The sequence below is a fragment of the Urocitellus parryii genome, chromosome 14, assembly GCF_045843805.1.
Source record: "Urocitellus parryii isolate mUroPar1 chromosome 14, mUroPar1.hap1, whole genome shotgun sequence".
In the NCBI taxonomy this organism is placed as follows: Eukaryota; Metazoa; Chordata; class Mammalia; order Rodentia; family Sciuridae; genus Urocitellus; species Urocitellus parryii.
The window spans coordinates 58,866,060-58,888,384 of NC_135544.1; the positions used below are offsets into that span (position 1 = coordinate 58,866,060).

At 47.5% G+C, this 22,325-nt stretch overlaps 1 protein-coding gene across 5 annotated transcripts; it reads left to right on the forward strand.

Moving 5' to 3' along the window:
* The first annotated feature begins 370 nt into the window (after nt 1–370).
* Trim35 (tripartite motif containing 35) lies at nt 371–19,586 on the forward strand. 5 transcript variants are annotated; one of them, XR_003301706.2, is made up of 8 exons: nt 371–3,388; nt 9,148–9,243; nt 12,776–13,006; nt 15,525–15,547; nt 16,367–16,485; nt 17,297–17,769; nt 18,209–18,308; nt 19,212–19,586. XR_003301706.2 is itself a non-coding variant. In XM_026398883.2 (7 exons), the coding sequence occupies exons 1-7, from the start codon at nt 2,954–2,956 to the stop codon at nt 19,231–19,233; spliced, it is 1,212 nt and encodes a 403-aa protein (XP_026254668.2). In that variant the 5' UTR covers nt 371–2,953; the 3' UTR covers nt 19,234–19,585. The 5 variants fall into 5 exon arrangements, 4 of the variants coding, with proteins under 4 accessions (XP_026254668.2, XP_026254667.2, XP_077648752.1 ...); XM_026398883.2 differs by lacking the exon at nt 18,209–18,308 and having other exon boundaries at nt 17,297–17,582; nt 19,212–19,585; XM_026398882.2 differs by having other exon boundaries at nt 18,209–19,582.
* The last annotated feature ends 2,739 nt before the right edge of the window (nt 19,587–22,325 follow it).

The window sequence follows — 22,325 nt, forward strand, 5'->3', positions numbered from 1 at the left end:
GAAGAGACCTGAGCTATCAGGCCATGTGATGTCCTCTGCCACTTTTTTTTTTTTTTGTACCAGGGATTGAACCCAGGATGCTTAACCACTGAGCCACACCCCCAGCTTTTTTTTTTTTTTTTTTGTAAGACAAGGTCTCACTAAGCTGCTTAGGGCCTTGCAGAGTTGCTGAGGCTGGCTTTGAACCCACAATCCTGCCTCAGCCTCCTGAGTCACTGGGATTACTGGTATGTGTGCCCTGCTTCCCTCTGCCATGTTAAAATGCAGTAAGAGGCCCCTTATCAGGCTGGCACCATGCTTCCAGAATTTGGACTTCTCAGCCCCCAGAATTGTAAGCTAAAGAATCTATATTCTCAATAAATTTCCCAGTCTGTGGTACTCAATTATAGCAACAGAAAACATTAGTCTTTCTTCTCTTTATACCCTAACAACATTTAAAAAAAAAAATGTTGCTCTCTATATAGATTTACAAGATGATGGCAAGGAGTTTGGAAATATAGCTGTGCCTGGCTTGGGACATGTGGTAGGGGGAGTTAGAGAAAATGAGAACTTTGTAGATTACTGTAGTAGTTTAGTTACTATACTGAGGACATGAAATTTAATAAATACCTCTGAATAAAGTGTTTCTACTGAAAGAAAAGTTGGTGACAGGCTGTTATAGTCACCGAAATTTATCTAGAGATCTTTTCTCTGATCTCTAGATAAAATCTTTGTCACTCCTACCTGAAATTATGTAAAGAATTAGACAGTTTCAGTGTCTGATCTGGTATACACTTGGAGCAATTAATGCTACCTTTCCTTAAACAGTTTAGGAAATCAGAAAAGTAAAATATATGCCCTAGGTCATGTCCCTCCCTGGCTAGTGCTAGAGTCTGGAATATAACCCTTCCCTATTTCCAAAAGGACTGGCGAACCTCATTGCTCTAGTGTTAACTTTTGATTTTTAGTTAAAAAGGTACGTGTTAATTTCTACTCTACATCTTTGTTTTGATTTGTGGTCCCACTCAGAATCTGAGAAAAATAGCAACAAAACAAAGAAAATCATATAAGAACAGAATGAAACCCACAGATAGCAATATAGTTTCACAGAGCAAGTGGCACACATGGTAAAAGGACACAATGAAAGAAAATGACAGCATTTTCCAGGGAGGTAAATGTAGTACAGGATTATCAGCCCCATCTTGTGGCTTTCTTTAGATATTGCTTCTAAGATTCATTTTTAAAAAAAAAAATATTTATTTTTTAGTTGGACACAATATTTTTATTTATTTATTTTTATGTGGTGCTAAAAGATCGAGCCTAGGGCCTCACAAGTGCTAGGCGAGCAATCCACTGCACAGCCACAACCCCAGGCCCTAAGATTCATTTTTGAACCACTAACCATCACTGGACACCTGACAACTTGTTGGGTGAGAAGATCTAGAACAATGACTCTCAAACTTTAGTGTGCTTGAGAATTACATGGTGATCACATGAAAATGCAGATTCCTGGCCAAGACAGGTAAGAAGGATGAAATGGGGTCTGGGAATCTCCATGTACAAAGCTCCCCAGGTGAATATAGATCACATATAAGAAATACTGAAGGCAATGAAAATTAGTGATGTGCATTTCCTATGAGGAAAGGGCTATTCTGAAAAAATTTGGAAGAAAATTATCTAGAACTGTAAAGGGTTTGAAATTTTATCCTACTTGCAAGCAGTTAGCTTGCTACAGATTCATGAACGATGGTAGGAGATATGAGTCCACTGGGTCAGAGACAAAGGACAATTCTTGACAGCACTAAGTGTAGTCAGCATTGTTACTGGGCCGATTTCCTGAGCCTCAATTCCCACAAGTCTTTGTGATGAGGGCCCCAGTAGGTTGCATTACAGAAGAGAAATTCCCAAATTTAGGAAACTGGAATCTATAATGGGGACTACTTCTGCCAGAACTTTGTCTGGACGAGAAATTATTTCTGTCCTCCAAAGTTGTTCACCATAGAAACATCCTTGGAAAATTCAGACAGTGCCTCTGCTCTCAAGACATACAGATGCCCAACCCCAAGAGTCGTTTCTCAGCAGAAACCAGGAATAGAAGCACCGCATGTGAACAGTATCCTACAGGAGAAAGCTGCAAAATAATCACACTGCTGCAGGAAAGGGGAATCGCAGGGGCTCGGCCCGGCAAACCCGGCAGGAATTCAGCTTGGATTCTGGTTCAAAGAAGTCTTTCATTCCTTTGCTTTAAGGGAGACCTGCCTGATGTCAGGAGCACGCTCCACACTTCCCTCCCTTTCAGCCTCACACTTCAGAGGGACGAGGTAAGTTACAGTCATTTTCCTCACAAGCAGCCACATCCTGAAACACTAGACTCATTCAACCCCGGGGCAAGAACCACGTCTTCCCAGAGGTCCTCCCACCAACCGCTCTCCTCGCCTGCTGCCTCCAGGCCAGAAGACTGGCCAAAAAGAAGTGATGGACGAGGCCTGTCACTCAAGACAGGCCTTTACGAAGGCACCGCCACTCTAAGCGCGAGCCCACGGAAGCTGCTTTAAGACCCAGCCACGACTTCGGAACCAAGTCAGGATCCCGGGTGTCTCCCACGTCGCGGGCCAGAGGTTTCCATGACTCGGTTAAGGAAGGGGTTCCTAGACTTCATTTCCCACTTCAATAAGGACGCAGGCGTCCAGTGACACTAGGGCGCGCAGCGCAGCGCGTCTAGGGGACGCGCCAGTCGGCAGAGGGCGGCTACAACCAGCTCCGCAGCCCGACCGGCTCTTCCCGCCTTCACGCGCAAACAGGAAGTGGGGCGGAACCAGCCGAGCACGCCACTCGCGATTGGCCAGCGCCGCCGCCGCTCACCGCCGCGAGAGGAAGGGGTTGGGCACCGCCCACCGCCCCGCAGTCGGCGGCTTGGCGGGTGGGAGGGACGCCAGCCAAAGTTACGGGTACCGGATCCCGCAGCTCGTGGGTCATGGAGCCCGGGCCCGCCGCGTCCCCCGGGCCTTCCCGCTCCTTCAAAGAGGAGCTGCTCTGCGCGGTCTGCTACGACCCCTTCCGCGATGCGGTGACGCTGCACTGTGGCCACAACTTCTGCCGCGGGTGCGTGAGCCGCTGCTGGGAAGTGCAAGTGGCGCCCACCTGCCCGGTGTGCAAGGACCGGGCGTCGCCCGCCGACCTGCGCACCAACCACACCCTGAACAACCTGGTGGAGAAGCTGCTGCGCGAGGAGGCCGAGGGCGCGCGCTGGACAGGCCCGCGATCCCCGCGCCTCTGCCGCTTGCACCGCGGCCAGTTGAGTCTTTTCTGCCTCGAGGACAAGGAGCTGCTCTGCTGCTCATGCCAGGCCGACCCCCGCCACCGGGGACATCGCATGCAGCCAGTGAAGGACACTGCCCACGACTTTCGGGTAAGAGTGGCGGTGAGCGCCCAGTGATCCAGCGCACTCGTGGTGGCCGGGGCTGGACCGCATCCCTGCACCCGGGCTCCGCCCTCCAGCCTGCTAGCGCGGCGCGTGCTCAGGCCTCCCGGGCTCCCCGCTCCAGCTCCGGGGCTTCCTCAAGACCCCCACCGCGAATGTGGTTATCTGTTGGGTCTGTCTTCTTCAAGGCCGGCCCAGGATGGGTCAGAGAGTGCAAACAGGAAGTGGGAGACAGGGTCGGCGACCTTCTCCAGACAGCCCCGCCCCCTTCTGAGCGGCCCGGCCCAGCCAGCGGCGGTGGCCAGGTCCCTCTGAGCTGCACCAGTGTGGGTAAACGCCCACGAACCCTCAGTTTAGAAGTGGGAGAGGAGCCCAGGACCTGGCAAGGGATGTAGAGCCTTAAGGTTTCCGCAGCTCAGTCACCGTCCTCAGCTGATCCCAAAGTTTGTGTAACTGTGGGGAGAGGCCCTTGGCTCAGGCCCACTGGTTGATTCTCTATCATTCTTTTAGCATCTTAACGCGTAGAGTTCCAATAGCTGTGAACCAGGGAACAACTTACAGGGTAAAAGTAATGTGGAGAAGTCTGTTATAGAAAGGAAAAAGTGATTAGGAAATAAGGGTTAACCTAGCTAAGAATTTTTCAGAAATATTTAGACTTTAGCCCTTAGAAACACGTTCGTTTTCGGCACGTTTGTCTGTGAATGAATGAGTCACACCCTACATCACCCATATATATGTATCAATAGTAAAAAAAATAAAAGTAAAATTCTGGAAATGCCCATTGTACTCTGGAAGAAGTTACACAATGTGAAAACACTAAAATTTGGAGCTGGGGATGTGGCTCAGTGGTAGAGCTTTTGCTGGCATGTGTGAGGTCCTGGCTCCCATCCCCAGCACTCAAAAAGGAAAGAAGCAGTAAATTTGTTTTATCACCTACTAATGCATGTATCAGACCAAAAGTTTGGAGAACACTGGTTAGCTGGCAGGAAGCTGTGTCCAGAAGGAGGTACTCCACACATCCCCTCTCCTTTCTTTGCAGTGCCTTTATTGAGGAATAATTTTAAGTTTGTTATAGTTCCACACACATTTTGGCATAGACAAGTAAAAGAGAACTCAGGAGTGCCATCATTATGCATGTTTGATTGAGTAACCCTGTGACTCCTATGCACTCCCACTGGCAGAAGTGTTAGATACTGATTTGAGACAGATGAAGAAAGTGCTGGGCTCACTGGGAACTAGGGTCTAGGTAGTGGGACCATGAGTCAAGGTGTGACTAATTCTCATGGGGCTGGCAGAGCTGCAGATCAGGAGATGGACAGGAGTCAAGGCCAGGAACACTCACAGACTCTCCCCAGGTTGGAGCCAAGCCCCAAGCCAGGATTCAAGAGTAGTGAACCTGGGGCCAGGAAGCATGAGGTTCCATGACAGCTTTCTTAATTAGCAGATGTCTTGCCCTGCTGGGTCCTAGAGGAGCTGCAGGAGATGAGATAGAGAATTCGCACCCTCAAGGAGCTTCCAGGAGAGACCTGAGGGCTGTGGAAGTATTAGCCAGGGGAAGGAGTGAGGATGTGGCAGAGACAGTAGTGTCTGAAAGGGTCTGGAAGTGAGGAAACCTGACTTTCCAGGCACCTAGAGAGTATCAGTGGTTACAACGGGATGGAGATGCAGATGGAGCCTTGTGTCAGGCCAGTGGGCCCTCAGGGTGATGCCTGAGAGGCAGGGAATGGTCTAGTCCAGGGCCGCCTGAAGCAGGGTGCGACTCATTCATTTACCAGACAAACATGAGTCAGCTGAGGGCCTCCTGTGTGCTAGAACCTGTTCTGGGTGCCCAGGTCCCTGAGATAGCCCCTTTTCTTATGAAGTTCATGTTTTAGAGGGGAAGTCAGGAGTTAGTAGACACGACATGGTTCTGCATGATTGGACATGCGTGATGGTTCTGGGGGGAGCAGTGTGGGATCCCCCCTCCCATCCCACTGCCATGTGAGAAGGAGCTAGGTCAAAAGCCCTGCTGGCTGTGGGGAGCCCTGTGGGATTCTCAGACGGGGGTTGTGATGAGATAGTATGTTTTAGAAAAAAGATCACTTTGGCCACCATCTAAGCATAAGTTGAATGTAGTTCTAGAGGTCAGAAGGCCCAAATTCAGGCTGTCTACAAGCTGCATTCCTTTTGGAGGTTTCAGGGGAGAACATGTTTCCTTGTCTTCTCCATCTTTAGGGAGCATGACTCTGACTTCTGCTTCAGTTATCTTATTGCCTTCCTTGGCTGACTACCACCTCTCTCATAAGGCCCTCGTGATTACAGTGGACCCACTCAGATGATCCAGAAGAATCTCCCCGTATCAAGATCCTTAATTCCGTCATCTGCAGAATCCCTTTTGCCATAACATTCACGGTTGTAGTGATTAGAACTTGGGCTTTGCAGGGTTGCGGGGCATTTCAGCTTGCTGCAGGTAGTAGCGTTATCCCTATCTTACAGTGTAATGAGGTACAGTATAAAGACAGTCTCAGTAAGTAATTGCCAAAGTCACAGAGCTAGTAGCTAGACTTCCCCTGGGCCTAGTTTGGTCCCTGCTCTGGTCATGGGTTTTGAGAGAGCCTTCTCAGTGCTGCTGATGCTCTGTTCCCAGAGCTGTGGGCAGCCAACTGTGTTTGGATAAGCAGGCCTCTGGGTGGCTGTTGATCATTGTCAATGTGCGGAGAGTAGATAGGTTGAACACCTGCAATGTGCTGGGCACAGTGTGTCCAGCAGAATACAGTCCAGTTCTAGAGATCCTGCCTGGATGAAGTTGACAGGCACAGTTGAATACTCTCACTAATAATTGAAGTTTCAGTGAAAGATGAGACACTCTAAGAGGAAAGCCTGCTTTTTTCGTCTGTTGAGGCATGGGAAGGAGCCTCTGAAGGACTGACTTCACAAGACCTGAAGGCCCAGAGGCGTAAGGGAAGGCCAGTAGCAGTAGTGGGGGCATTGGGTGGGGCCTGCAGTGACCAAAGGACATTCTACATGAGGAATGAAGAAGTTTGGGACAGATCCCACAGGGCATCCAAGGGCATGTTAAAGAGTTTGCCTGGTGTCCTCAGTACAGTGAGATATGACCAGAAGGACTTAGGAGATTTTGGAATGTAACGGAAATGTTTAAACAGAGCTCTAGAAAGAACACAAGTGCTTGGGGGACCTTAGGAAGTCCTGGAGCGCAGTGTTTCTCAAACCTGAACAACGTGCTTGCTCCTCTTAAAGGAAAAAGTGTTCCAACAGTGTGGCTTAAATATGTTACCACGTAGGTACACACAAACACAAAACATATAAATTGCTCTTGCCTATATCACAGATATGCAATAAACCAAAGGAAGTTGCCAGATTAAGTCTAAGCAAAATTAGGATCTATACAATTCCAGTTAAAATATTAATTACAAGATTTTATTTTGCTGAAACTAAATCTCTACTCTTGGCAGAGATCCTTTTGATTGATTCTCTTTACTGTGTTCCAAGTGCTGGCTTCATTCAGGAGTCAAAGCTTCCCTTTTTGAAGAACTCAGAAACTCAAACTCAGGTGATGCACATGGTTGGCCAGCTTACAGCACCCATACACCCTCTACCTGCTGAGTGTATTGCTCTTCCCTCGATAGGCCAAGACCATGACACTCATACAGACTAGTGCCTGGTAATCATTAACACATTTACATATGCTGGTGCTGACGTTGTAGGAACCAAGAGCATGTGTCACACTGTGTATGAGGTGACTCAGGATGGGCTTACCTTGGTGGATTTTTTTGGTTCCTCATTCAACGAAAACACTAACTAAGAATTCTCTTAGACTACTTGCAAATCCACAAAATACTCAAACACAGACCCTTCCAGGGGACTATGAAGATAGTTACATTTATTAATGAGAAAATGGAAACTTGGGAAAATTCATTCACTTCTTGCAGCTTTGGGGTAAACATGGTAAAATTCTTGGGTCAGAACTCAAGTTTAGTGTTTTTAATACCAGACCCACTCCAAACTCCCTCGGAGGCCCAGGCCTCTAACTGCCTTGTCTGGACCCCTTTCTTATACATGCCTCTGGACTTTGACGTAGGTCCCGAAGCCTTGGTCCCCTGCCCGGGGCTACCTTCTCAGAATTAGCCTGAGAAGTATCAACCGAGGGAGTCCAATTACTCTTAGCTACCTTCAGAGGTCTCCCCACCATGGTTTGCATGTGGTTCATCCTCTCTAAAAACTCAGGTTGACATTTAATCTTCATTGCAAGGTATTAAGAGGGTAGAAACTTAATGTGACTGGTGTTTAGAGGTGGAGCCTTTGATTCGGATTAGATAGGAGTGTCAGAGCCCCCACCATCCTAGTGGCTTTATGAGAGGGGAAGAAACAGGATTCACATGCACTTCCTGTTTCCCATTGTGTGATGCCCTCACCCATACTGGAACTTAGCTATCCTGGAAGACTATCACCAGACATGGCCCTAAGTCTCAGCTCAGAACTCTGAGCCAGAATCAGCCTGTTTCCTAATAGCTTATCCTATGCTGTTGTATTACTGCAAACAGAAAATGGACTAAGACATTCCCCTTCTAGTTCTTTCTACCCTTTCCTAACTACTCACTACTTTCTGGGTCCTCAGCTTTCAATTCAAGCCTGGCAGATCCCTAGTTGCAATAGAGGATGTTCATTGCCTCCTTGATAAGCCTGTGCCCCCGGCAGAGAGGGAGTCTCAATTGCCCACTGTGGCTCCTGAGTGAAGAGGTCCTAGCAGTAGGCACCATGGTAAACACCTATTGTGTGATAAGTCTGCATATCAAGGGGGAAGAAAGATCTGGAAAACAAATTGGAGTTGGATAAGGATGAGATCTAGATGAGGTTGTCTTAGCATTTATGCTGTACATTAAGAAACCTGAAACATCTGATAGGAGAATTAAATTTCTTGGCTCACAAGTGGCACTTATTGGTACTAAGAGCTAGACCTTGCAACACATACTGTGTGCCTGCCCACTTCTCAGCCCTTGACATGCACTGATTTGTCAACCCATGAGCTCCATAGTGATATCTCTCTTATCGGGTAGGAAACTGGTATTAAGTAATTAGCACTGTCCCTGCTACATGTAAGTGCTCCATAAATGGTGATGGTAATTTACCAGTACTATTATTAGAATCATTATTATTTTTATTAGAATTAATCTAATATTAGTAATATTAGATTATTATTATTAGAATATTTACTGTTTTTCCAAAAGAAAATATATGAGAAGGTTTCTCACAATGTAGATGAAAAGGTAGGAATCCAACCTAAAATTCACAGTGTTCTTCAGGGAGTCCAGAAAGTTCAGAAGCAATAATTAAAATTTAAAAAACAAAAACTACTGAAGAGATAAATATTTGAATTTGATAATTAAAGTCTGTCACGTGATCTAAGCAATATGAGAATGTCAGGAGAAGGAAGGGTCTGGAGGGAAGTGTTTAGAGAAGGCCTTATGGGAAATAACTTCATTTGATGGGAAATAAGGGGGTCAGGTCAGACCCCCTAAGGTTAGTGACTTCAGACCAGTACAGTCTGGGAAATTTCAAAGGGAGCCTGTGGCCCCTCCCCCTGTCTTATCCCCACAGCTCAGGGACTCAGAGCTCAGCCTGGACCAGTAAATGCTGTTTTTCATGCTCTTGTCAAAGTGGAATTCCAGTTATAAATGTGGTGTTTGTCCTCCCTGTCTGGCCTCCAGTCCTAATTTGCCTCCCTGCCTTCTTCTCATTCCCCACATCAGGCCAAGTGTAGAAACATGGAGTGCACGCTGCGGGAGAAAGCCAAGGCCTTCTGGGCCATGCGACGCTCCTACGAGGCCATCGCCAAGCACAATCAGGTGAGTGCTTGGACCCAGTGTGCAGCCACGGAGAAGCAGGGGATGGTTGGCCTTGGCTCTGTTGATGCCGCCCGTGGGCTAGCTGTGGACTTGGAAGTCTCATACAGCCTTGCTCTCAGCTGCTGTCTGGACTACACTGCCTCACTGAAGACCTGGGCATGGCACGCCAGCAGCACAGGCATGGCCTAAGAAGCCACCCGTGCCATTGCACTGTCATTTAAGAATAACCTCAGTGTGTGCTGCATTTCGCCATTCACTCTGCGCAGGCCCCCGCCGACTGGGTTCCTGTGATTCCTGGTGTCCTTTCAGTGTCTGTGTCCACTCCACCACAGCCCTGTTCCCTGTCTCTGAACCATACATGTCCATCGAACTCCACCTGCATTGCTGCGCCTCCTTCCTGGCCTGCTCCCTGCTTCTGTTCTTGGTCTTCTGTTCTTTGTTCTGTTCTTTCCACTCTCCAAGCACTCCAGTGGTCTTTTGGAAAAGCACATCGCTATGCCATTCCTCTACTTAAAAGCGCCTAGTGTAGTTCCGTGCCCCAGACTGCGGTCCAGACTCCTTCCCATGGCCAAGGCTGTCGTCTGCCCCTTGCCTGCCCCAAGTTCATCTGCTGTTCTGTGGCTTGGTGCTCTGTGCTTCTGCCACTTCTGTGGCCTTCTCAGTCCCTTAAATGAGCTAAAGCTGTTCCCCTGGCCCTATAGTCAAAGATGCCTTTAAAATTTCAGCTTACACATCCCTTGGGAAGCTTTCCCTGCTGCTACCCAGACTAGCCCTTCCCTTTTACCCTGCTTTAGTCTCCCTCATTTTCTTCAAGACACTTCATTATCTTGTTTTCTAGTTTGTCCCCTCTCATCAAAATACAAGGAAAGTGAGCACATTCCCAATGTCTGGAAGTTCTGGGCACCTGTAGGGGACCAGTAATGAACTTGTGGCTGGTTCCATGGCTAGATATTAGGAGGCTTCCCTGAGCCCAGTCCTTGGCCACTCAGGCATTGTAGTGCGCAGCAGCCCAAACCAGGTATGTCAGCTGTGGCTGAGATGAGTGCAGCTGAGTGGTAATTACTAGAAGCAGTCATCTCTCAGAAGGTGAGAGACCAGAGCCAGGGTCAGCGAGACGGTCAGAAACCAGCCTGTCCCAAGCTGGAGGAGCAGAGCAGGAGTCGGGCCTGTGAAATACAGAGGCCAGGGTAGTAAGCTGCAGGCTGACCTTGGAAATCCAACCCTGGATGTCTCCTCGCAGATCCCTCGGCCCCCACCAAACTCATGCACTCACCTGTAGAAAGAAATTCCCTCTTCCTAGGATTTTTTGAAACTTTGAGATAAGGTAATGCATCTGAGTGCCCACAGAGAGAGGCCATTCAACGTTTGTCATGTTTTGGAGACCAAGAAGCTGAGTTGACAGAGTGGCACCATTTGATCATCTTAGGTCAGAGCCATGAGTACAGACTGAGATTCCAGTCCACAAATGAGATTGCAGCCTGCCGTTGCTGGAGGACACCGTTTGTGGTGTTCTTCTGGTGCTGTCATGGAGTCATCAGGCTTCATTTCTGCCCTGTAACCCATGTCGTCATGGCCAAAGCTGTTTGGCTGGTTTTGTGTGTAAAGAAATAATAAAGGGAGACACAGAGACGAGGTGCAGAGGCAGGGAAGGTGTCCAAGTGGCCACGTTTATTTATACCAATAGGTTATGTTTGGTCATTAGTACCATAACTACATTATTGTTTAGAGTATCAGCAAGGTTGCTTATTCTGCAGTTAAATTTTACAGTTATAGTATGCAATGTAGGAGCTTTGTGCAGTTCTCAAGAAGGTCCATTGTCTGAAGTTACTGTTAGGTGGGCAGCTCCAGGAGCAGCAGAGCTTGGTGAAACATTGTAGTTATCTAGCAAATAAGTTCCTTTATTCCTAGGAACGATGTGCCTGCAATCAAGGTCGAGGTTTGATGAGCCTCTAACACAGAGGCTTCTCAGAGCATTGCCATACCAGCTAGACATTGCACATATATTAGCTATATTACTAGATCCTAAGAGAGATTGCTGGGCATTCTAAAGGTGGGAAACAAGGTGCCTGTTACCCCCCGGGAGTTGGCTCACCAGGGGAATGCTTCCCTGTACGTTTCCATGATCAGAATACCTACATTTGTGGGTGTGGGGCTGGACTGGGGGAAAGGGGGGTGCATCCATCTCTCTATGCCAGGCAGCAGAGAGCTCTTAGGCTTCTTGTGGAGGCCAGGGTTCTTAAGGTGGTCGGGTTGAGGCCTCCAGAGTTCTAGCTGGATGGGTGCTTTTCCCATTAAATTCTTTGAATCCAAGTCACTGAGTATATATTCTGTCGTTTACCCCTTTACCATGAGGCTGTCCCTAACAGTGTGACAGTGGCTAGAGTTGCCTCGGCTCTTGCCAAATTTTCCTCTTTGCTCCATCCTTTCTTGTCCTGTGTGAGAAGAATCAGTAGAGTCAACTCTTCTTAGGAGGTCTGTTCTCATTTGCCCATCTTTTCACAGTATGGATTTCTTCTGTGAATGATGTGAATGCCAATTCATATCCTTTTTTTGTTCTTGGAATATTTGTCTTTTCTCCCATTGGATTTTTGGAGTGCTTTGTATATTAAGACTAATACTAGTTTGTTGAATATATTGCAAACATTTTTCCCAGTTTGTCATTTCTTTTTCAATGAATTATTTTCAGGGTTTTTTTTGGGGGGGGTCATTTATACAGGAGTCATTTTGGAATTACATGCATGTATTTAACCCTGCTTATAAGGTCTTGCCATTTAAAGCTTATCTTTTATATACATTCATTTATCTCATTGTTTGAGTCTTTTTTTGTTTCATATTATGCTAGGCAATTTCTTTCTTATTCTCAGGCAAGAAGTATTTCTTTGCTTTTTCGCTGAGTATTTGTATGGTTTGGGTCTCATTTTCTTAATATTTTTTGTGATTATGATTTAGAATGTCCACATTTTTATGATTGAGTGTTAAATACTTCCCACTGTTTTAGTAAACCTCTGGATCAGACATATTTAAGGGCAAAAGATTTGAAGGCAAACAAGTTTTAAAAATTGTTGCTATTTGAAATAATTCACTTCTGTCACACAGGGTTTTCCATGCTATTGAGAACCCAAATGAGATACAGACTGTTGTGTGTGAGGAGGTTGCAGGACTAGGGTTATCATCAATAAGCAGTGATTTCTTTTTCTTGTTTTTAAAGAGGGTCTCACTAAGCTGCTTAGGGCCTTGCTGAGTTGCTGAGGCTGGTCTTGAACTTGAAACCCTCCTTCCTCAGTGTTCCAAATCACTGGGACTGCAGGCGTGCACCACCGTGCTTGACCAGTGATTTCTAAAAAGTTATCAAAACAGCTTCTATGCCCTCCCATTTGAAATTAAACTTATAAATTTGTGCTAGTCAAGTCTTGCATCGATGCTTCATCTCTAGGGTTCTACATAGGATTCTTTCTGAAAGTCTGAAGGTCACCAGTTCGGGGATAGCAGAGGCTCCCCAGGTCTGAGTCACTGACTCTGCTCTCTGCTGCAGGTGGAGGCTGCGTGGCTGGAAGGTCGCATCCGGCAGGAGTTCGACAAGCTCCGTGAGTTCCTGAGGGTGGAGGAGCAGGCTGTTCTGGAGGCTGTGGCCCAGGAGACCAGGCAGAAGCAGCTCCTGGCCGATGAGAAGATGAAGCAACTCACAGAAGAGACGGAGGTGCTGGCCCAAGAGATCGAGCGGCTGCAGATGGAACTGAAGGAAGACGATGTCTCTTTTCTCATGGTGAGGAGCGCGGCCGCCGAGTTCTGTGATGGGGCTGGATATTCAGGGACCAGAGAACCATGGTCACCAGCCCCGCCATGCCAGTCTTCCTGTGGCCTCCTGGCTGACGGCATCGGTGTGCTGCTTGTCAGAGGCCAGGGGCGTGACAGGGTGGCGTCTCCAGCCTCTTCTCTCCCCTGCCCTCCCTGTCTCTCTCTCTCTATCTCTCTCTCTCGCTCTCTCGCTCTCCCTGTTCTCTTTGCTTTTGTGCCATCCTTGGTTTCTTCTCTCTCTACCCCCAGTAAACGGGGTCTTTCAAAATCAGATTTTTTTTATATTTAAATACGGCTTGTTCTCTCTTGAGAATGATTCCATTCTCATTTAAAAAAACAAATGCCATTGAGTTTATTTTTTCTCACTTTGGTTGATTGCATCGTTGGGCCCCACAGAGAAGGCTGGTTTGTAAATCAGGATGATCAGGACGACATGCTATCCTCTTCACAACGACAGCTCACCTTCTGGAACAGGGGGCAAATACTGTGTTCCAGCAGTGTGTCCCATCCTGGGAGGACCTTTGTGGGTTGACCACCTCATGTCAAGCCATGATATGCTTTGTCTCCGGAGGGCACTGATTACAGAATCACTCAATGAATTTAAATTGGTTCTTTCCTTGACGATTCTGTAAGGAAATCGTCATCCTGCCAATGATTTTGGTTTGTGATTTTGTTTTTCTAAATAACAGCTGTATTGAGATATAATTTATATATTGCATTGTGTAAATCACCCATTTTTGTTGTTGTTGTTATTTAGTTTTTTAAAAGATAGGATCTCACTCTTGCTTTGGCTGGCTTCAGATTGCTGGGCTCGAGTGACCTTCTTGCTTCCCGAGTAATTGGAACTACAGCCCCACACCACTACACCCAGCTTGTCACTCATTTAAAACATACAGTTCAGTGATTTCAGCACTGTACAGTTGTGCCACCATCATGACAATCTGTATTTCAGATCATTTCATCCACCCAAAAAGAAGCTCCAAACCCTTCAGCTCTCACTCCCCCATCCCTCCTGTCCTGGTGCCTTTCAGCCACCAGTCTCTCTTGTCTACCTAATTTGCCTATTCTACACATTTCACATAAATGGAGTCATATAATATCTATATAATATCTTTTGTGATGGGTTTCTTTCACTCAGCATATTTTGAAACTTCATCCATGTCTTAGCATCTAATAGTTCTTTCCTTGTTATGGTCGAATGATACTATTCCATTGTATATTACATTTTATCTGTTCATCAATTTGTGATTATTTGGGTTGTTTCTACTTTTTGCTCTTGTAGGTAATGGGGCTATAAACATTCATATACCAGGGTTTTGGTTTGTTTTGTACTGGGGGTGGAACCCAGGGTGCTTTTACCACTGAGCTACATCCCTAGTGCTTGTTTTTTTTTTTTTTTCAATCTTGAGACAGAGTCTGGCTGACTTGCTGAGGCTGGCCTTGAACTTGTGATCCTGTCTCAGCCTCCCAAATCACTGGAATGACAGGCACAGGCCACCACACCCAGCTAATATACCAGTTATATGCACATGTTTTCATTTCTCTTGGATGTTGCTAGCTTTTTTGGTAACTCTGACCCTTTGAAGAGCTGCCAGATTCTTTTGCAAGGCAAGTGCACTGCTTTATATTCCCGTCAGCGGTGAATAATGATTCTACTTTCTTTACATCCTTGCCAACTCTTTATATATATATTTTTTTTTTATAAGTAGCCATACCATTGAGTTTGAAGTGATATCTCATTATTTTGATTTACATTTCATGATGGCTAACGATATTTAGCATCTTTTCATGTGCTTATTGGTCATTTGTAGGTCTTCTTTGGAGAAGTATCAATTCTACTTTTTTTAAACATTTTTTAATTAGGTCGTTTCTTTGTCAGTTCTAAAAATTCTTTGTGTTCTAGGCACAAGTTCTTTCTCAGGTTTAGCTCTATATTTAGGCCTTTGATGTATTTTATGTCATTTTTTAAAATATGGCATAAAGTTAGGGTCCACCTTTATTTGACATGTTAGTGTGTACTTTAACAATTTTTACAATTTGTTGGAAAGACCATTCCTCTCTTAAATGATTTTGCTGCCCTCATAGATAATTGGCTAACAGTGAATGTGAGGGTTTACTTCTGGACTTTCAGTTCTGTTCCTTCCATTGATCTCCCTGTCTGCCCACATGTTAGTCTTGCACTGTCTTGACTACTGTTCCTCTATATTAAGCTGTGAAATTGGGGAGTGTGAGTCCTCCAACTTTACTCTTCTTTTTAAAGATTATTTGGCTCTTTGGGGTTCCTTGAATTTCCATATGAAATTTAGAGTCAGTTTCTACAAAGAAAGTACCTGGGATTTTGAAAGGAATTCTGCTGAATACCTAGATCAGCTTGAGGAGAATGGACGTCTTAACAATATTAAGTCTTCTGATCCATGAACATGGGATGCATGGCTCCTCTTGAGGTCAGAAACTTATCATGCTTTCTCTGTGTCTGTGTCTTTCAGAAACACAAGAGCCGAAAGCGCCGGTAAGTTGCCAAGTCTGGTAGAGGGGAGGGGAAGAGCAGGCAGAAACACCAAAGGTGCAAAATCCAGTGGCTCCAGGGCCAGGCAGGTAACGCAGCCAGCTGGTGGGATCTGCAGGGAGTGGTGGGGACTGCCAGATGGAGAGACCTTTCTTTGAGGCTCTCCAATTCTGGCTGGCATGGAGGGTCTCCAGCCACTGTGAGGGGAGGGAGAGCAGCATGCATCTGCTCATGCTTCTCTGTGGCCACCTACCATTTAGACATCTTTCTTGACCAGCCTCCTTCCTCGAGAGCTTCAGGACAGGCCCTTGTCCTGCACACTCGTGTGCCTTGATGGCTTTGGGTTCTCTGGGATGAATAATTAAGAACTATGTCCCTGTCTGAGCTGTCCAAAGATAAAAGAGAGGGCTTTGGGAAGTAGGGGAAGTAGTGAGTTCCCTGTCACCAGAGGTGCTCAATCAAAGGACTGTGACCTCTTGGTTTTGTTGGAGTAGAGCACTGTTAAGGTCCCTTCCAATTTGTTACACATCCCACAAGCAGATGTGTAAGTGTGATTTCTGTCCACAAGGATGGCAGCCGTGTTGGAGAACCTCCTATTTCTATCTCTCCCAGCTGGGGCGGGATGAGCCCTCCTACTGAATCCTGAAGGGTGTGGCAGCTCAGTCGGTTCCTGGACCAATCCAGGTTTGTCTTGGGGAAGGCGGCCAGGAAACCTAGGCCTGAGGCAAGGGAGCAGGGCCTGTTGCCCATTTCCAGTGAACCCAGATCAGCCCAGGTGCTTTGCCCCAACTGCACCTACCATGCCCAGTCCTCCTTCCACAGGCTCTTCTGCACCGTGGAGCCAGAGCCCATCCAGCCCGGCATGCTCATCAACCCCTGCCGGTACCTGGACTCCCTGCAGTACCGCGTGTGGAAGAAGATGATCAGTTCCATCAAGTCTGGTAAGGGGGTGCAGGGAGGTGTTCGCACCCAGGGAAGGTACTTCATGCTATCACAGAGCTGCCAAGCTCCACTCTGCCAGGCTCTGCCCATTCTCTCCACTGGCCTCCCAGCAGCCCTTGACCCTGGTCATTGCCCTCCTGCCTGATGGCTGCAGCCCCTCCTGGCAGACCACCTTCCTATACAGGCCCTGACCCTCTGTCCTCTTCAGAAAGAGAAATACTTCCTCTATTCAGAACTGTAACTTGTATGATGAAAGGCCTTCTCCGTCCAAGGTCACCAAAGGACCACACACGGGGTGCCTTAAATGACAGAAACCCATTCTCTCATGGTTGTGAAGGCTAGAAGCTCATGCTCAGGTGACAGCAGGGCTGTGGTCCTCTGAAACCTGTGGCAGGGACCCTCTGTGTCTCTTCTAGCTTCTGGTGTTGGCTGGCAGGCCTGGCTGCCCTTGGCCTGCAGCTGCAGCACTCACCCTCTGCCCTCTGCTACATGGCTTTTCCCCTCGTGTTGTCTCCATTCCCCTTTTTATAAGGGCACAGTCAAGGTGGGTTCAAGTTCCACCCTGCTCCAGTCTGACTTCATCTTAACTGTATTTATAGTAACGCCCATTTCCAAATAAAGGCACATTCTGGGCCACTGGGTGGGGGCTAGGATTTCCACATACCTTTTGGCGGATACATTTGAACCCATGATTCCCATCAACCCAGGGCAACTAGAACTGAGGTGGTCATTTTGGGGCCCTGGGGACACCACCTGGTGTGGCAGGTGGGAGAGTATCAGGTTTGCTGACTGTCCCCCTTCTGCCCTCAGTGCCCTTCAGCTTCGATCCCAACACTGCAGCAGGCTGGCTCTCAGTGTCTGATGACCTCACCAGCGTCACCAACCATGGCTACCGCGTGCAGGTGGAAAACCCAGAGCGCTTCTCCTCAGCACCCTGCCTGCTGGGCTCCTGCACCTTCTCTCAGGGCTCCCATGCTTGGGAGGTGGCCCTGGGTGACCTGCAGAGCTGGCGGGTGGGTGTGGTGCGGGTGCAGCCAGATACAGGTGCAGAAGGCCACTCACACAGCTGCTACCATGACACACGCTCTGGCTTCTGGTACGTGTGCCGCACGCAGGGTGTGGAGGGGGACCACTGTGTGACCTCGGACCCGGCCACCTCGCCCCTGGTCTTGGCCATCCCGCGCCGCCTACGTGTGGAGCTGGAGTGCGAAGAGGGCGAGCTGTCCTTCTATGATGCTGAGCATAACTGCCACCTATACACCTTCCATGCACGCTTTGGGGAGGTGCGGCCCTACTTTTACCTTGGGGGTGCGCGGGGTGACGGGCCCCCTGAGCCCTTGAGCATCTGCCCCTTGCGCATCGCTATAAAGGAAGAGCTGGGCGTCTGAACTGGCCCAGGCCTGCCGCATGCTGTGCCGCGGGCCTGCTTTATTCCTGCCTCTTCCCGAAGCCCTCCCCTGGCCTCGGCACCTCTGCCCACTCTCTTGTGAGGTGCCAGCATCCTCTGCCATCCGTCTTGCCTTTTTCTGTGACTCTAGGCCCTATGCCTCGTCTTTATTTTTGGTCCCTTCTCTGCTCAGTTAAAAGCCATCCAGGAAGTACCTCATGGGTCCAGGCTCTACCCAGGGTGTGAATTTTTAAGTCCTCATTTGAGAATTTCTGGAGAAAATGTTTACTTCCAGAACAGGCCTGTTTTAAAATGTAGGTTTTATTATTTTCCAGGTATGGTTAAACCAACTAATCAGGAGATGACTGCTGTTGGAAAGAGTCTGTCACTCATTTCCCAGCCATGCCACATGGAGTCACACAGGAAAGCACTAGGGTCAGTCAAGATGCAAAGGGAAAGAGGGGAAGGTGCTGGCAAAGCCTGTGTTGTGGTTTTCCTGGGAAGGAATGGGTGGGGCAGCATAGACCAGGTGGACGCTCACCAGTCTTGAGTAGTTGCAGTGGGTTCTGGCGTGTGAGGACGGCTCCTCGATTCTTGCACCTGCCTTAGGATGATTAGGACAGGAGATGTTGACTTGGCAGAGAGCCTGCTACAGGAAGTGGTGAGATTCCATGGTCTAGGTTGCTGGACTCACGGGACAGGCAGCCTTCAGGCTTGGTGGCTGTCTAGGGATTGGCTAGTTTAGGAGCTGCGGTCACTCCAGTGCTGGAACATCAGGAATTCAGCAAACAGTGCAGGGCTCAGCTTAGCTACTGCTTTATGTTACTAATTTAAAACTTGCACGGATCTTCCTGGGGGTCCTGTAAGGTAGGAGGCAAAGCTGCCCATCCCTATCTATCAACTCCAGTTTACCTGGTTGTACATCAAGAGCTAATCTCTGAACCAAGAGATCCAGAGCACTTAACAAACTTAAAATCATGCTGTGCACCTGTTCCCTCGCTGGGCCTCACTTTCCTCATCTGTACACTAGACAGTGGGACTAGAAGACCGTGTCCTTCCATTATTACTGTGGGGTGAGTTCCTCTGGTGAAAGTATGAGAAGGGAAGGGAAGAGGTGCCCCTTCCAGTTAGGAAGAAAGGAAGGGTGTGGTCCGAGGGAGGCCGTTCGGAAGACAGGTGCTGTGCAGTGAGAAGGAAGGCAGTGTCCCTCGTCCTCACTGCTGCGTGTCACTGACCTCATCCGGCTTGCTCCCTGTTGGGTTTCATTCCTGTTTCTCCTCTCCACTATAAACCTCCACCTTTCCTTTCTCATGCCTGCAAATGCTTTCTAATTTCCAGCTCACTGTGTCCTGGGAATTGACAACATGGAAGGAGACACTGTCCCGTGGGTACCGTGTTATAGTTAGCGGCACATTCCAGCCTGGATTCCCCACTTCATAACAGCTGATGTTCTAAACAGCAATTAGGAGTCCTGGTTATAAGTGTGTTGTGCACATTGGTTATGTAACTAGTGGGGAGGGACCAGGTGTGACATGCCACTGGGGCCAGCTTGGCAGTTGGCAAATGAGCTCACTTGTGTCAGATTCTCAGCGCCCCCCCCCCCCAAAAAAAAAGCTCTAGGCACTTTGGGAACCAAGCAGTTGTGAGTGTGTGCGCTCTGCTGGGGTTTAACCTGTCAAGTACAGATTCTGTATGATCAGCTTGACTTGTTGGTTAGAATAAATGTTTAAAACTATTTTCACCCAAGCTGTTACGAGTTTTTTTTTTTTTTTTTTTTTTTTTTTTTTAAGATATAGGATAATTTGGATAGCCTGGGTCTCCTTTTCAAAGAAATAAAAATGATGTGCTTTTTCTTTTGACATTATTTCTTTGGTGTTCTTGAAAGTCAGTTTTTCCATGTTATAGTATGTATTCTTATTGTAATATTCCGTTGTACGAAATGATGTACTGTGTTTTATTGTTCGCCAATTGATGGGTATTTGGCCTGTTTCCACGTTGTGTTGGTTTTGAGTAGTGCTGCTGGGAACATCTGTGTACAGATTTTTCTGTGGATCTGTCTCTCTCTCTCTTTGGTGTCCACCTAGGCATAGACATGCTGTGTCTTATGGTGACTCTTCTTAACCTTTTGAGGAACCGCCAAGCTGCTTTCCGATGCAGCCTTTGACTCCCACCAGCAGTGTGTGTGGATTCCGGGTGCACAGCACCCTTGTCAGCACTGTGATCTGTGTTCTGACTTAGCCCTCCTGTGAAGGTGAAGTGGTATGGCTTTGGCTTTGATTTGCATTTCCTTGATGCTGATACCAAGTAGCTTTTTCATGCACTTATTGGCCATTTGTATATCTGTTGGGGGAACTGTCTTTAGAGCCTTTCCCCATTTTTAGCTGGGTTGTCTTTTTGTTGAGTTGTAAGGGTTCTCTATGTATTCTAGAGACTAGTCCCTTTGTCAGATATAGAACTTATAAACTTTCCTCTTCATTCTAGGTGTGTCCATTCACGTTCTTGGTGACATCCTTTGAAACCCCCAGTTTTTTAATTTGGATATTGTCCAGTATGGTTTTTTTTTTTCGGTTGCTTACAGATCTTAGGAATCCTCCTTTTGACACTGCCCTTGAGACCATCTGGCCTCGGTTCTGGATGTGCTTATGGTAAGGTGGCTATCCTGTTGGCAGTAAGCCCCTCTCCAAGGGTCTTCCTTGAATACTCTCCCACCTGTGCCTCTTACTCCTCATTCCGACATCCACCCTGGAGGTAGCAGCCCACTGTACACTGCCTGTCTTATTCTCCTTTTGAATCCATCTATGTGCTGCCACCAGATGCACCATCCTTTGGTCTCCAATGGCCACCCAGAGTGGCCCCCACTCCTGACCTGCTCATGTGCATTTCTGCAATGCAGCTTTCGGAGCTCACTGTGGCTGGACTCTGTTCTACTGGGTGTCCTGGCTCCATCTCACATGGCTCCAGGCACACCAGGCTGTCACACACACACTGCCTAGTACTCACAGGGCCATTTGTATCACAGTGACCTGCTGTTGGTTACTCGGACTATTCTGGTTATATTTGCTGTGCCACCTGTGTGCTGATGTCTCAGGGCCCACTTCTTACCTGCCTGGGCTGATGTCCTCATCTGCAGATCTCCCCTAACCCCTAATTGTGTGCCCTTTAGATGGGATCCTGGGGAGCAGACTTGTGAGTGCCAAGGCAAATAGCAGGAGAGTCCCCCCTGGCTCCTTGAACTTGCTCATTGGCACCAGTGATCACTTGGTCATAACTCAGTGTGTAAAAGCCATTTTCTTCCTTCTTGCTTCTGAAGGGTGAAGTTTTGGCAGAATGGGATTGTTGTTGGTTAACTATCAAAACAGTGGCAGTCTAGTAAGCCCCATGGTTAATGATGGTGCCCGGCAGGAGTGTTCCCAACACCTTAGATATTAACAGAACTCTCCCCAGTAAGCTTCTGCCCACTTTGCCTCTGTTGTTATAGATCCTGCCCAGGGTTCCTGTGCTGCTATTGTGTGTTGTCCCTCCTGCTGGAAGGCACCTGACTGTCTTCTCTGCTTGAATGTAGGGACTACATCATTATCACCTTTGCTGTCCTAGGTCCAGGGATATCCCGGGCCACTGTAGGTGGTTCTTGTGTGGATGTATCATGTCAATGACGGGTCATAAATACAAAGTAGGGGCAAGATAATAATGGGGCTGAAAAATTCTGATTAGTATCTTTCTATGCCTTCTCTGTGTTTAGATATGTACTATGTCACGGTGGCCGACTGTGCCACTGCAATAGCGTGCACACAGGTTTGCAGCCTTGGAGCGGGGGCTGTACCACACAGCCCAGATGTGCAGTAGGCTGTGCCATCAAGGTTTGGTAAGCACACTCAATGTTCACAGTGACAAAGTAGCTGAAGAGTACACATCTCAGAACATATCTCTGTCACTAATCAACATGAAACCTTTTAGAGGTATGACCTGCAGGTCAGGCAAGCTGTCCTCAACTACTCCACAAAACAACTGGCAGCATTTGGTAAGGAACAAGGGTCAGGATCCTGGACCCAGATTCCAACCCTGCGATGGAGAAGCTACCTGAGGCTTTTGGACATCTGCTGCAAGTAGAAAGAGGGTGACAGTACCTGCCTCAGGCTTCTCAGGGATCCAGTGAGGCAGACTTTGGAAAAATGTCGAGTATTCCACCCTAAACCTAGTATAGGCTTATTACTGTTGGCTAATTCTTCAGCAAGTGGGATGTTCTGCATGTTGAAATTATGATTCACAATCACGATGAATCCCAAAGAAAAGTGAGAAGCTGAGATGTGGAAGTTATGTTGGGAACGCTTACTTTCCTTCAGATTTTTGACAAGAGTATGTCTATACAACTTAACATTTGTGAAAAAGTTTCAATAACGTGGAAAAGTGGTTGTGGTACCAAAAAAAAAAATAGATTTCAGAGTTAAACATACA